The following is a 15,710-nucleotide window of genomic DNA, read 5'->3' as shown; positions in this document are numbered from 1 at the left end:
CTACAGGTACGTTACATGTAAGAAGAACCATAAAACTATATAGGGCGATTAATTTTCACTTGAATCAGGGTGAACAAATTATTATTATTATTTTATGCGCCTATATATGCAGTTATACGGTACAGCAGGATTGCCAGGTTGGACCCTGAATAAGACAAGACGAGGAATACAGAGCGAATTGCTGCTAACTTGTGTCTTTGTAGTATCTGCCATAGCAGTTTTGTTGTTGTTGTTGTTGTGCTAACTCTACTAGTTGTGGACTAACACTATACAGAGCTATGTCGGCGATCATTAGAAGAATAATTAGCACTGCTAAAGCTCCGGCTGCAATTGGGCCATACAGGTAGATAATATATTTCAATTGTATTACTTTAAAATCAGTTGAAACATTACATCGTTAATGTGTCAGTTTATAGCAAATGTTGCTGTGTTTCAGATATACAGGGTATTGTCCTTTCAAATTAAAAAAACAAAGTGTCCCTGTGATCTGTAATAATAATATAAAAGGTTTATTTTCAAATATTGTTTTTTTTATCATTTAGTCAATGTTAGTTGTTACTTACAGTATCGTTATCAGTATCCATCGATTATATACTTTACTTTTGTTTTGTGTATTGCAGTACATGCTTATGATAAATGATACATTTTTCCTTTCACATTTGGATTTGAATACGTCTGTATTTCGAAATGCAATGAGATTAAGACAAGTGGATTATGTTAGTGACACAAACATTTTAAGATTTGTTATTTTCCTTAATCAGTCATATACATAGTTAGCGTGGCATAGTTAGGCTGGTTGATAATCAACTGATCTGAGAAATGTAAGGATTTGTATTTGATTTGTTTGAGTTTACTTGTAAATAGAAAGAGAGAGGCTAGCTGCATGAAATATTTTTGTATATGTATTAATTTAATTTGATAATTTTAGCATATATTTTCAATTTTTTCTAGTTAAATATTGTTAAGTAGCTTTGGAATTGTTTAATACTACGAAGAAAACGATTTAGAAATAAAACCTCAGTAGTTCAACAGCCTTGGGGGTGTGTCTGAGGCTGATAACATGTACAGTGTATGAACTGTACTTGGTTTCAAAGGTTGTAAGGTATTCAGTTTAAGAATTGGAACTGTGCACACCAGCATTTTGATTATTTTGGAAGCTATGGCTGCTATAAATCGGAAAATCCCCTATACTTCAAAAGCTCCTATAAGACGAGGCATCTACAGGTAGGAATATATTTGAGCAAAAACAACAGCAAGAACATTTTCATTTTCTTTTAAGTTGCAAAAAGTAATTTGAACTATAGTTTGATAAAAAGGTGTTTTAGGAAACTAGGTAGATTTAAGTGTTCCAGGGTATTTCAGCCACAAGTGTCAGGTGCCCTCTGACAAGAAGCTGAAGCTTAGCCACCTGTGGACTTTCCAGCATGATAACAATCTGAAGTATAAGATCCAAGTCTATGACCAACTTCTTAAATGTGCATTAAATCAATATTGTTGATTAGCAATCCTAGTATTCACTATCCAATGGTATGGACTGATAAAAGTAGTTCATAAGTACAAGCTGTGCAGCATGGAGGAGCTGCAGATGTTATTCTGCCAGTGGTCACAAATTATTGTAAGACAATAGGAAGAAAAAAATCTTGTTTGTTATCCAAACCAAAGAAGGATCCATGAAAGATCAATTGTGTGAGTAAAGACGCACATTTTGCATTGAGAAATATGTTTCTACTGTCTATTTCCTGCCGTTTGTGACAGATATTTATATATGAATAATTGTGAGACTGGTGTATACATATAATTGTGCAATATTACAGCTGTTTTATAATGAGACAGGTTGGTGGTTCTATTCTAAATAAAGTCAGGGGTGTTGCCAGTGTTTCCACCAATGGTTGCTGAGAGAAGTAGGCAGCCATGACCATGTGTACTTAATAAGTTACAGATTTTGAGTGTGTACTAAAGTTCAGTCTGTTGCCCTTCTGTAGCCATCATGCAAACTATCTGTAACAGGCTAAACTAACTGTAATAGCAATCTGTTATTATTAAGTTTATTTCACTATTATGTTTGCACTGTGTGTATTTAATGTTTTAAGATGTTTCAGATAATGTACAAGGATACAGAACCAAATTAATGCATTCTAAAATTTGAAATATGAATGAGAGGATTTGATCAGGAATGACAGGTGTTTCAAGAAGTCTCCAAATGATATTTTCAAACAGAAGATGTCAGTGATACAAATTGCAACAAATATAGTATTTTAAAAATAATTAATACACACAATAGGCCCACAGTTTATATATTCAAGTACATTTTGATATGATACAGTTTGAAGTGTTGTTTTAGTACTAATATTTTTAGTAGTAATATTTTGTTTTCACTGTGTGCATATTGCAATTGCAAATCTAATTCATTTACCATGGTGTAGGGAGTTATTTTTTCAACAACAGTAAGGATCAATCAATGTAAATAGGGAAATTTTCAACTGTGTATTATTATTATGATTTATTTCTTAGCAGACGCCCTTGTCCAGGGAGACTTACAAAATAAAAGAGTAATACAAAGTGCAATAATACAGTGCAATTCTCTTGCCCTGCACCCCTTTTCCTGCTTGCTCCCTTTAACTCTGAATGTCTGTCCTGTCATCCAGCCAGGCAGTGGTGGTTGATCGCACAATGTACATCTCTGGACAACTGGGAATGGACCCTGTGTCTGGACAACTGGTGACTGGGGGTGTGCTTGCAGAGGCCAAACAGGTGACTCCAAAACCTAATCTATCTCTTACATTCTTCTCTCTGCCTTCTCCAATGACTTATTTCTCACTGTTCAATGTGGTCATTCTGTGGAGTACTTTTGGCAAATGGACATTTATGTTTTTATCTTAAAGCAGCTGGCAACACATAAGTACTAAAACTATGATACGCATTGTGCATATATTGACTTCTACACGAAACATATCAGGCTCCCGGTGCATACAAGATTTTATAGGACTAATTCAATTACTAATATGCGTTTAGGTTCTCAAATATTCTACAATTTACAATTTAAAATACAATTTAATTATAATTCTTGAGGATTGTATTTTATGAAGACAGTGATTTAATCGTATTGCTTTTCCTTTTATAATAGGCGCTTATTAACATGGGAGAAATTCTGAAGAGTGCTGGATGTGATTACAGCAGTGGTAAGAAACATATACATTATGCAAAATAATGAATTTGACTATGAAGTATAAAACAATAGTTTCTTTGACCTTGCTATGCATATTGATTTTGTTTTTCTTCCAGTTGTGAAGACAACTGTTCTTCTGGCAGATATGAATGACTTCAATGGTGTTAATGAAGTGTATAAGCAATGTAAGTACCCAGAGCCTATGGTAAACATATGTCATACACACCCCAGGTTTCTACATTAGTCGGCTTGGGTTGCTCCGACTGCGAATGGAGATATAATCACAGTTTGAATTAGGGGAATGTGGAAGATTAATGAATCAAGTGTTTAAAGTTTCATAGTTTAAAGTTGAGGGTTAGATGCAAAATAACAATGGATGTAATAGTAGTCGTTTTTTTATGTTTAGTATGTGCTGTCAGCTGGGCTGTTAGACTATATGTTTAATATAAATTCATAAGCATAGTGAAATTGCATGAAAATATACAGCTCTGGAAAAAAATTAGTTAACATTGATTTCTGAACTTGGAGTGGTCTCTTAATTTTTTCCAGAGCTGTATATACCAACACATGTGCAGATACATATATAAATGTAATTTTTAATGTTTATTTAATGCCAACCCCACTTATTGCCAATCGCAGTGCCTGTCTAAGACTTTGTTGTATAACGAGATACTTTTTTGATGTTCAGCTATTTTCAAAAATGTCCACAAGGGGTCACTCTTGGCTGTGAAACATCCACTCACAGCTGAGGTTATGGAATGAATGGAAAAAATGTAATTCTAAATCAGCACCCAGATGTTTTCCTGTCAAACGTTTAAAATGTATCAACATGCAATACAACGGATTTAGCTTTAAAAAAATCTTTGATGCATTTAATATGAAGGAAAATAAGTAAGACCTAGGGATGAACAGCTAAAACTGCTTCCTAGGATGAAAGAATAAATAAAGGTGACAGGTTGAAAGTTACAGATTTGTTGAGGCTTTGTAGCTGAATGTTCAAGGAATCATTGACTGATGTCTCTGAATCTTTAAAGGAGTAATCAAGGATATTTGCAGCAGTAATTACTAAGTGAGATATTTATGAGGAATGCCCCCTGCCAGGCTTAGATCTCTTGGATGTCCACTGTGTATATGTGTATGTATATATATATATATATATATATATATATGTGTAAATGTATGTGTGTGTATATATGGGTATGTATATGTGTGTGTGTGTGTGTGTGTGTGTGTATATATTATATATTCACTTGTATAAACGTGTTAACATTCCTATTTCATTTCTGGTGTCCTGAAGCTGCAACCAACTCTATTTATCAGTCTCCTTATTCTATCTTACACCTTTGCCTCTCCTTCACAATGTGGCTGCTCATATCTGAGCATTGACAAGCTGCAAGATTCACATTTCCTATCCTTCCGCAGTCATTTGTTTGCAGGACACAAATCTGCCTGCTCGGGTATTTCCTTCTTAATATAATGTGGAATGCAACTGTATCCTTTTATCTCAGCGAAACGGTACACCATGAAATGCACTGAAACTTGACCTCTGCTCAGGCAGCCAGTCTGAAATGTGTCCTTCCAGTTTAAGAGAACTTTCCGTGACCTGATGCATACAGAACAGTGGTGGCTTGAATGGAGTCCCATTATTTCACAAAGTGTTAACAAATAAAAACGACAGTGCTGAATTAACTAAAAAGCTCACTATGTGCTATAGGGGTCTGCTTTGAAACCTGAGATCTGTTACATGTGTTTTGAGATGAAACCATCCAAATGTAAAAGCACAAAACAAGATTGAATAGTGGATTCGGTACTGACAGACAAGTAAGCAAAGGGCATAAGTAGCTGATATTGCATTTTACAGTCAGATGGATAATTAACTATGAAACAACAATATACAATTGCTAAAACATTTTTTAATCTCCAGTTGCTACTGACCAGGGTTGCCAACCTAGCAACCGGTCCTGGTGTTACCTGCAGTACAAATGTCAGAATCAACCTGTGATTCAACAAAATATTCAGTTTGTTAGGGGATATTTTTGACTATGAATTTACAGAACAATCAAATTATATCATATTCTAATTATTTATACGTTAGGAAATCAACAAAATGAAAAGTTGAATTACAAATAACTAGTTTTCTTCAACATTTATTTGGAATGATGCTCATACAAGGACAGAAACAACGATCTATTCAGATTCTTGCTACATGTTCTCCTTGTTGTTTTTTTTTCCCCCCACAGCATTTTTCTGTAAATTGCTGTTTGTCACATCATCATTAAAGTGGAACTGACCTAGATACCCTGCACTCTCATCCTATAACGTCACTATGATCTAGAGCACGAAACGCACAGAACTTCCTTTTATCCGCTTTCTTCAGTCACTGCTCATATAGCTGACCAACAAAGCCACAGCACAAATTTATGGTGTTCTGTGCTATGGTCTGTTGACACTAGGATAAACAGGGCATTGTGAATAGGCACAGATGACAGGGCTTTTATTTGGTCTTGTGACTTAATATGGAAATCAGATCCATGACTGAAAGTTAGAACATTTCACACTGCTGATTTTATGCAGCTTAATGGCAGTCAAATATGCAAACATTCAGACATGATAAAGCTCTATGAAATGGGATGTTGTATTACACAGCTTGGATTCAGTATGTCAGGTGGGCAGTGTTGTCACACCCAGGGTTCACCACGCAATTGTTCTAGTCTACAGCAACTGAAGAAGCTGATAAATTTAAAGATAGATTTTCAATTGTATGACCTTATTTCAATTTTATAACAAACGCTTGAAGGTGTATGTTCTTCAAGGTGTTCCATTTTCAGAACAGATGGGGAGTGGGTTCAAGGTGGAAGGTGCCTTAAGTTATAGAAGCAAAGACATTGGATCGCAGACAAGCCATACAGTCCTCTCAGTGTTTGGCAGATCCAAACTAGCTCTCCAACACACTGTATCAGAGCACACCTGGAGTACAATGCACTCCATAACCTCTTTGGAAATATAGTGCCATTTCAGAAGTTTAAAACATTTTATCTGGCAGGTATTCAAAACCCATTAACCCATCAAACAATTATATTTTAAAGAGCCTATTTGTGAAAGCTGGGGTCTTCTATATTTGTCACCCATCACAAAACCTTTTCTGATTTGTGCTTATTTGTATTACAATACACTATTAAGTCTTACTACCAATACTAATTGCTCCTTTATTGTTTTCTACCAGTTTTTCATAACAATTTTCCAGCAAGAGCTGCGTTCCAGGTTGCTGCCTTGCCCAGAGTAAGTTCCATATATTATATGTATTTTATTTACAGTGGGTAAATGGTATACAGTAATTATATAACACATCAATACATAAGTAATTATCATAATTTTAAATATATTGTTTATAGTACTCTATTCAGTCATATTTCTGACCAGGTTCTCTCCAACTCACAGGGTGGTCGTGTTGAGATTGAGGGAGTTGCTGTCCTGGGACCTATTCAAGATGCATCATCCTGACTAACCGGCCAGTACCTACACAAACTGTGATCTGGACCTGAAAAATTGTGAAGTGAAGCTCAGATTTTCTAGCAAAAAAGATGTTTCAGTTGTTGTACCTCACTTGCACGCCTGTACTCCCAATTGAGTGTGTTTCTTATTTTAATGTTTACTAATGATGTTTAAATAAACCAATTTAAATCATTAACATGGAATCAAATTGAGATTTGGGACCACAACTGCAAATTATAGATCATATTTACATTCTACATAATTTATGCTTTGAAATCGTGTCAAGAGGGCCTTCCTCAGGCTGTTCCAAGGCCAAAACCATCCATCCATCCATCTTCAAAACCACTTATCCTGTTGAGGGTCACAGGGGAAGCCGGAGCCGATCCTAGCAGGCATAAGGTGCAAGGCAGGAATACACCCAGGACAGGATGCCAGTCCATCACTGGGCAGCACACACACACACACAGCAATTTAGAGAAGCCAGTTAACCTAACCTGCATGTCTTTGGACGGTGGGAGGAAACCGGAGTGCCCAGAGACAAACCACGCGGACACGGGGAGAACATGCAATCTCCACACAGACAGGCCCCCCAAGCCAGGACTCACACCCAGGACCCTAGAGTTGTGAGGCAGCAGTGCTAACCACCACACCACCGTGCCAAGGCCAAAACATTTATTACAAAACATCTCTACAATTTGCCATCATGGTTGCACAACTATATGCATCAGTTTCAGGAACTGACCCTGTAGATAGCATCACCAAACTAGTTGATTGTATGTTAAGTATGTGTGTAATATGAGCCACACAGTATGGACCTTGCAAATTAAAATGTACTAACATCTGGATAAATAAAATTTCAAATACACATTTCTGACAGATGTGTTTTGCAGAAAATCTGAATATTATGCTAATTTCCTCTCATTATGTTGTATATGCATGAAACAAAATAACCAGCAAACTGATATGCTGTGAATGGATTATAGAAATGATCTACATATAGTATAATGATTCCTGTTATAGTGTTAGAGCTTGCTCAGTGTGTACATCCCTAAAACAAATCTGCCAAAGTTCATGATGTTCAGACTTTCCAAGATAAGGAGAGATGTTGCCCCATTGTTATACTTTCCAGAACGGGCATGGGGAGTTCTACCTACATTTACTACATGTGCTTATTTTTCAAACAAGCAGTCTCAAAATGTATGTATAAAACCTTTCAAATAATATTTAAATAATTATGTTTTCCATCTCACTGCATGAACCTTTGTTTTACTGAAGACTAGATCAAATAAAATGTACCCAAACACCTGATTTTTTTTAAGCATATAGGTCTTAGCATTAAATCAAGAGGTAACTTAACTGTTGAACACTGTTCTGAAGAGATCATAAAAAATAGTAACCTGTTTTATGTATTTATTTATTTCCCCCCCTTTAATACTCCATCAATTGGAACAGTTTTTCAAACCTACGTAAATTAAAGGGCTTCAATGTGAGCAGATATACCCAAGCCATCCTGGTTACCCAGAGTCCAATAGGCTCCCAGACAACAATAGGTAACTCATGTGCACTGGAAGTCAATCTCCTTGGAAATCACTTAGTCACATGTATAGCTCCCCATGGAGTTCAGCAATCAAAGTCAATAACCAACTAGTTGCACAGAATATAGACTTCCAACTGGCAGCCTCCAGGTTCTAGCACCCGTTCTACACTGATGTCTTCAGAGGGTTAACTATTTGGGGGTATTGATTATAAACACTATAATCATTAGATATCCAAGTGAGGAATGTTGCTACTGAAATGTACAGTATGTTCATTAAATTTCATTATGTGTATCTGTGAGGAATTTTAAATCAATAACACACTGGAAACCACGTATTAGTAACGTCATCTTTATTTATACAGAACATTGTTGATGTACCAAATTATTCTTGGTATTCTAGATAAGTCATCAAATCCTGTGTGCAAAGATTTTAAAGTAGTCCTAGTAGACTGACTTTTCAGACCTTGTTTGAAGGTATTCAATAAGAAGATAAGATTGTATTTTTTCCACTACTTTAGACTGGTTTTGTGGAAAACAGTTCTGATAAACCAATATAGGTGCTTGCAAAGTGTAATGTTTTTACTTTTTAAAAAGAATGGAAAAAATGTCAAGCTTTCAAATTCTACAACCTGTCAGGTTTTGTATTTGTTTCTTTATATAAAATGTAGCACCGTTGGAAAAAATCTTTCTTACAAGATTATATATAAATTTGGTCCCATGTCTTATATTGTTAAAATACATTTATAAAGCCACATACAGTTTGTTTGTTTGTTACATTTGTACGGGTGTAACCTGAAGACTACTGTTTGTGTTAAATCAAAGCTTCTTATTCTTTCTTCTCCATGCATTATAACCTTTGAGATAGTTATGTTATTACTTTTAAAATGTATATAGAACTTTAAAAGTAATGATAGCTCAATCAGGCTTATTTTTCTATAGATTATATAACTAGTAAAGTGAAAATATTTACAAAATTAGACAATCAAAGGACAAAAGGCACGCTGGTGTCTACTGACAATAACCTAGGAGAATTGCTTATTTGCAACTTGGCAACTGGCAAGTAACAATCACATATTAAGTATCTGTGATTCTTATGTTTTTTTCTTTCCATTTCCATTTTGTCAAAAAGCTTCTTTTCGCAGCACATTCTGTTCCCGATTGACTGCAAGCACAAGGATTTGTAAAAAGAGACCTGTGCTTCATTCCTCTTTGCTGGTAACTGAAAAATAAGGAAATGGGACGCAAGACAACAGCATTAGCAGTGCAGTACAAGTCATTTGTTTATGTTTCCAACCATAAACTGCTAAGGAAAACTTAACTATTTGGGTTCTCTCCTGTAAACTGGTATTTCACTGAAGTATTTTGTAAATCCATGAATTAACTTCCATTTATAGAGGAACTTTAGACCAAACTAAGGTATATAAGTCAACAAGCATACACATTAAAACGCATGCTACTTTTATTGGTCACGATGGCTTTTTTGGGCCCACCTGACTCCAAAATGTAAGAGTTGGAGTAGGATGCATTAATTTACAAACACTGTTTGGGGTGTATGGAATACAGCAAAGTTTAAAAAGCTGATTTTTCTTTTAACATACTGCTTGGTGAGGTTCTCAAACCTCACTATCTGCAACCAAAGTCTTTCAAAACACAGGTACATATACAGATGAGAGGAGACTAATAAACTTGTCTTGTGTATGAGTAGTCTTCAGAGAGGGATGAAATCACCATAATGAGTTCATTCCCTATGATCCTCGTTATACTTGCTCATCCTGTTGTTAGTAGTTTAACAATCGAGGAACTCCTTACTGATTGCTATAACTTCCTATTTTTTCTGTTGTTATTGATAAAAGAGAGGCATTATACTACAAAGAGTTGTATATACAGAAAGGTAATACAATTACAATAACCAAATGTGGTATCAAACAGTCTACTATAAATTAAATATTATAATCCTTATAGAATAATGATGGCAGCTCCCATAGGCTAATGTTCTCATGTCTGGACAAAATAGTTAGGTATAATTCTGGGCTCTTCTTTACTCACCAGTAACCTCTGTCGTCTCAAGCTGACCCTGCTCTTTCTCTGCAGGTTCTGTTTGTGTCTCACCTTCCACCTTCTCCTCAGTCTCATCTGGAAACAATCACCATGGAGAGTAAATTAAGACACTTACTTCCCCAGTTACCCATTTCTCTCTGTAACTCTTTTAATATGAATTGCTGCAAATAGCCTTATAATCATTAATCAATCAAGACAACAAAATGTTCTAACTGGTTAGATGCTCTTGGAAATTGCTCATTCAAGCTCGATCCTCACGATCATGTGTTCAAAATAGATGTAAAATTCCCTGTAAACATAGCTTTTTTAACCTGAGAGCATTACTCCCAGCTCAAAACGGTGTAGCACAACACAGGTATTTGCAAAACAAAAAAATACAGGAATCTTTTTTGGCATCACATGATGTTCTCACAATATTAAAAAAACATTCTCATGTAAATTAGTAGGAGGCACATAGACCTTTAAATACGTACTCCCATACGTCTTGTTCTAAATCAGAACAGAATACCAGTTAATTTCTAGAAACATACAGACATCATGAGAAAAATGTTCCTGACTTTTCCATATAAACGCTGAACCCTAAACACTGTTTATTATTCAAGTCTATAGCAGGCAGTAATTATGGCAACTGGCTATTGTTCTCATGACTGGACAAATTAGTCTTTAGGTATAATACTGGGAACTTCTTTACTCACCAGTAACTGGGGTGCTGTCTGTTGTCTCCAGCTGACCCTGCTCTTTCTCTGCAGGTTGTGTTTGTTCTGCAGGTGCTGATTCCAGCTGTGTCTCACCTTCCACCTTCTCCTCAGTCTCACCTGGAAACAGTCATCATGGAGAGTAAATTAAGACATGCTTACTTCACCAAGTCCCCATGCCTGTATTCTTCTGATTTACACTGTACAGGCAGGTGTCCCACTGTAGCAATTCATCCCTAATTTATATCATACCTTTTAGTAATTATTGCAGAAAGGAGAGGATTTAGACAGTGTTGATTGTGCTTCAAATGTGAGGAAACATTGATGTTTAAAAGATTAAACCTACTTCATACAGTATTAGTGAATAAAGAGTTCACAAAGTCCTTGACCAAATAGGAAAAGCAGATTGTTAAACTGTCAATTCCATGGCAACATGTTAAAATACTCCATCCAGCTTTAACAACCAAATAAATTTAACAGAAAAGTGATTGTGTATATAATATTAATGAAAGGGATATACAGTAATATTTGTGATATGATAACAATACAAAATATTCAGAAATATACAGCTCTGGAAAAAATTAAGAGACCACTCCAAGTTCAGAAATCAACGTTAAGTGGTCTCTTAATTATTTCCCAAGCTGTACTTAATTATATTTTTCTGTCAAATAAAATAGATAAACCTCCAGTATCTGCAGAAGAAGCCAAGAGACTAATAGTGTAACCTTTAAGTAGTTACAAGTTTTTAAACGTTTATAAACACATGGGGCCAGATTAAATCAAAACATTGTCCCACCCACTAATAGAAAACTACAAACCTGTTCATCATAGCGGCTACATTTACGATTAGAAGAAAGTGGCATCTTACTAAAAATGAAGCTACAACTGAGTACAGTTCTGTAGCAGGTGGTTCAAAGTTTAAATCTAATCTGGCCCATGGTCTCATTTGGCTGCAAGAGTACTGTTCTTAAAATGATTTTTCAGCTTTACAGGTTGGCAGTCATTGTGAAACTGATATGAGACCGTTGGTGAAAGCACATTAAGGAGCCTGGACTTTCACGCTCTTCCTTGAGCCATTGTGAACTGATTAAACTGACTAACAGATGGCTAATAGATTGCTGTGCTCCAATTTTAACATTCATTTACAATTTTCCAGTGATCAAGGTAACTCACATAGAATTGTATAGGAAATCGATTCAGCATATTAAAAGTTCACATTAATGGTAAAGCTTAAGACACTAGCACAACAGTGCCCACTACTTATCTATTCATACTCATTGAAATTCTTAATTTCAAGATTGGACGGCTGTGCCCACTCCATTCTATTGCTACTTAAACATCTGGGCCTCTGTCAATAAATGCTCAGGGAAATTAAACTGCAATCCATTTGGCAACAGATGAGTCATTCAGCACCTTCAGTAGCTATCAGTTGTGCTGCTCTCCTCCAGCTTCCCATGGCAGCTTAATATCAGATTGCACTCCTGGCATTATTAGAATCCTGTTCATTCCTGGCATACTGAGATGCTCATTATTCCTTGTTACTCTGCAGGTATTACAGTCTCTTTAATCTCCTGATATTGGGATATTTTAAATAACACCAGTCAAAAATTATTGGGATTATAAATAATGATAAGTCCTCATATATATACACTCACCTAAAGGATTATTAGGAACACCTGTTCAATTTCTCATTAATGCAATTATCTAACCAACCAATCACATGGCAGTTGCTTCAATGCATTTAGGGGTGTGGTCCTGGTCAAGACAATCTCCTGAACTGCAAACTGAATGTCTGAATGGGAAAGAAAGGTGATTTAAGCAATTTTGAGTGTGGCATGGTTGTTGGTGCCAGACGGGCCGGTCTGAGTATTTCACAATCTGCTCAGTTACTGGGATTTTCACGCACAAACCATTTCTAGGGTTTACAAAGAATGGTGTGAAAAGGGAAAAACATCCAGTATGCGGCAGTCCTGTGGGCGAAAATGCCTTGTTGATGCTAGAGGTCAGAGGAGAATGGGCCGACTGATTCAAGCTGATAGAAGAGCAACTTTGACTGAAATAACCACTCGTTACAACCGAGGTATGCAGCAAAGCATTTGTGAAGCCACAACACGTACAACCTTGAGGCGGATGGGCTACAACAGCAGAAGACCCCACCGGGTACCACTCATCTCCACTACAAATAGGAAAAAGAGGCTACAATTTGCACAAGCTCACCAAAATTGGACAGTTGAAGACTGGAAAAATGTTGCCTGGTCTGATGAGTCTCGATTTCTGTTGAGACATTCAGATGGTAGAGTCAGAATTTGGCGTAAACAGAATGAGAACATGGATCCATCATGCCTTGTTACCACTGTGCAGGCTGGTGGTGGTGGTGTAATGGTGTGGGGGATGTTTTCTTGGCACACTTTAGGCCCCTTAGTGCCAATTGGGCATCGTTTAAATGCCACGGCCTACCTGAGCATTGTTTCTGACCATGTCCATCCCTTTATGACCACCATGTACCCATCCTCTGATGGGTACTTCCAGCAGGATAATGCACCATGTCACAAAGGTCGAATCATTTCAAATTGATTTCTTGAACATGACAATGAGTTCACTGTACTAAACTGGCCCCCAGTCACCAGATCTCAACCCAATAGAGCATCTTTGGGATGTGGTGGAACAGGAGCTTCGTGCCCTGGATGTGCATCCCACAAATCTCAATCAACTGCAAGATGCTATCCTATCAATATGGGCCAACATTTCTAAAGAATGCTTTCAGCACCTTGTTGAATCAATGCCACGAAGGTGAAAGGGGGTCAAACACAGTATTAGTATGGTGTTCCTAATAATCCTTTAGGTGAGTGTATATATATATATATATATATATGTGTGTGACTTTGCCTATTGTCCAAAACCTCTCCTTCAATGACCAGCAAACTGCAACTAACACATCTAAAAAAAACATCTAATTAATGTATTACTTAAACAAACTACTCGGTCTGCAAACTACATCAACTGGTAACAATGGGAAGACTGCAGACTCACAGGCATCCATCTGATCTCTTGAGATTTAGGCCAAAATTAGGCCAAATAAAATACACAGTATTTCTCCTTTTTATGATATTTGCAGATTTTTGTTTAACTGGTAAACACTTCTGTCGGATGGAAAAAATGTATTAGCTGAGACAAAATAAGTAGTAGCATGTAATTAAGAGAAACTTGCTCCAGGGCAGAACAAAAAGTCCACGGAATCCATCAGGACTCCTTATGGAAATATACTGGGTATTGAAGTGATAAGGTAATCTGCATCCTAACTGAAAAGCTATTTCTGTGGTTATTCCAGTATTACCACAGCAGTGTAAATTTGAAAGGCCTTATTCACATGTCATCTTTTATTTGTAAAATTCCTATCCACATCAGCCATGTGTAGAAAAATGATGTACATAATCTCCAAATAATCTGTAAATTGCATATTATTCCTAAAAATCAGCAAATCTCAATTATACTATTTTTTATTAATTAGTCCATTCTCTGCTTAAGTGTGCGCAGCTTAATACAAAGGGTTTGAATAGGACACTCTACATACATTTAAAGGGTTACAATATGTCCCTGATTGCAGGGGACAGTCGTCAGTCTGTTTTCTTGGTACTCTGTATTGGGTACCCCATATGGGTCTTTGGTTCTGAAAAATCCTGAACTATTGCTGCTACTGTTGTTACATATTGTGTTTTTTTGTAAATGACAGAAGATGAGAGGTTGTTTTCCAGTTATGAACTGTGAAATGCATTCTCACCCTCAAAAGAAACTCCACTTTACTTTGTCCTGATTTGTTAAATGAGAACAGAAACATTCAGAAACATTAATTAACTAATTATTCCAAGCTCCTCTACTCAGGAATCCAGATATAACTCAGAAAATATGATCACCTTGTATTACAAGACTAGGGCTGTCCTGAAGAGTAAATTTTGACCATCGAAGGTTCAGAACACATTACCGAACTTAGGTTCGAAGCTTCGTTGGTGCTAATTTGCATAATTTATTGATAACTTCACATTAGCTATTAGTGTATAGATTTGAATTAAAATCCTTTTTTTTTTTACAGGTTATCCATTTAACAAAATAAAACATCCCCTCGTAGTTTAAAATAAGTTATCTAGAACAGTAATCATGTTTTTATACATTACAAGCACACCGTTTATATTGATTTTACTTGCATGAAACATGTTAACCTTCAAGTAAAAGCACCTTACTGATAAAAAATAAACGTATGTGCAGTGACATATGTATGTTGACTTTAATTTGTATTATATTAAATAAGGGAAAAGTACGGTGGCCCTGAAGTGCAAAACACAATTGCAAAAAGAGAAACACAAAAACAAAAAGCAGAACACAAATGCAAAAAGAAAAACACAAATACAAAAAGAGAAACACAAAAACAAAAAGCAGAACTCAAATGCAAAAGGAAGACCACAAATGGAAACATTCGAAGGTCTGGAGACCGAACAAACCTCCGAACGTTTGAACCTTCAGAGACAGTCCTATACAAGACACAGACACATTTGGTAATATCATGGTATTCAGGCTGTGAATGAGTAAAACATAATGAATCTTTGTATAATAAACCAAGTTTATTATAATGTATTGTCTTCTATTTGGTCTTTGACAGTAATAAACAATGTTGTTAATCAATCTTTTTTAAAAACTTGTTAAAAATCAAATAATTCAATATAGCAAGTTTACGTACATTTTCTAAGATACTCTTACTGGTTTAAAAGTG

The 15,710-nt window shown here is 36.0% G+C and overlaps 1 protein-coding gene across 2 annotated transcripts; it reads left to right on the top strand.

Annotated features, from left to right (window-relative positions):
• Nucleotides 1-115: 115 nt before the first annotated feature.
• rida (reactive intermediate imine deaminase A) lies at nucleotides 116-6,854 on the top strand. Of its 2 annotated transcripts, none has more exons than XM_066690852.1 (6): nucleotides 116-343; nucleotides 2,646-2,751; nucleotides 3,125-3,179; nucleotides 3,283-3,351; nucleotides 6,390-6,445; nucleotides 6,605-6,854. In XM_066690852.1, the coding sequence occupies exons 1-6, from the start codon at nucleotides 279-281 to the stop codon at nucleotides 6,665-6,667; spliced, it is 414 nt and encodes a 137-aa protein (XP_066546949.1). In that variant the 5' UTR covers nucleotides 116-278; the 3' UTR covers nucleotides 6,668-6,854. The 2 variants fall into 2 exon arrangements, with proteins under 2 accessions (XP_066546949.1, XP_066546950.1); XM_066690853.1 differs by lacking the exon at nucleotides 116-343 and adding an exon at nucleotides 951-1,224.
• The last annotated feature ends 8,856 nt before the right edge of the window (nucleotides 6,855-15,710 follow it).

The sequence above is a fragment of the Amia ocellicauda genome, chromosome 18, assembly GCF_036373705.1.
Source record: "Amia ocellicauda isolate fAmiCal2 chromosome 18, fAmiCal2.hap1, whole genome shotgun sequence".
Classification (NCBI taxonomy): Eukaryota; Metazoa; Chordata; class Actinopteri; order Amiiformes; family Amiidae; genus Amia; species Amia ocellicauda.
Note: the sequence above shows the minus strand (reverse complement) of the source record. Positions and strands in the feature narration are given on the sequence as shown.

Excerpts from the sequence above, each read along its gene's own strand:
- rida (XM_066690852.1), top strand. The coding sequence starts at position 279 with ATGTCGGCGATCATTAGAAGAATAATTAGCACTGCTAAAGCTCCGGCT. Across the intron at positions 2,752-3,124 it reads TGCTTGCAGAGGCCAAACAG|GCGCTTATTAACATGGGAGA; the intron begins GTGACTCCAAAA and ends CTTTTATAATAG. Across the intron at positions 3,180-3,282 it reads TGGATGTGATTACAGCAGTG|TTGTGAAGACAACTGTTCTT; the intron begins GTAAGAAACATA and ends TTTTTCTTCCAG.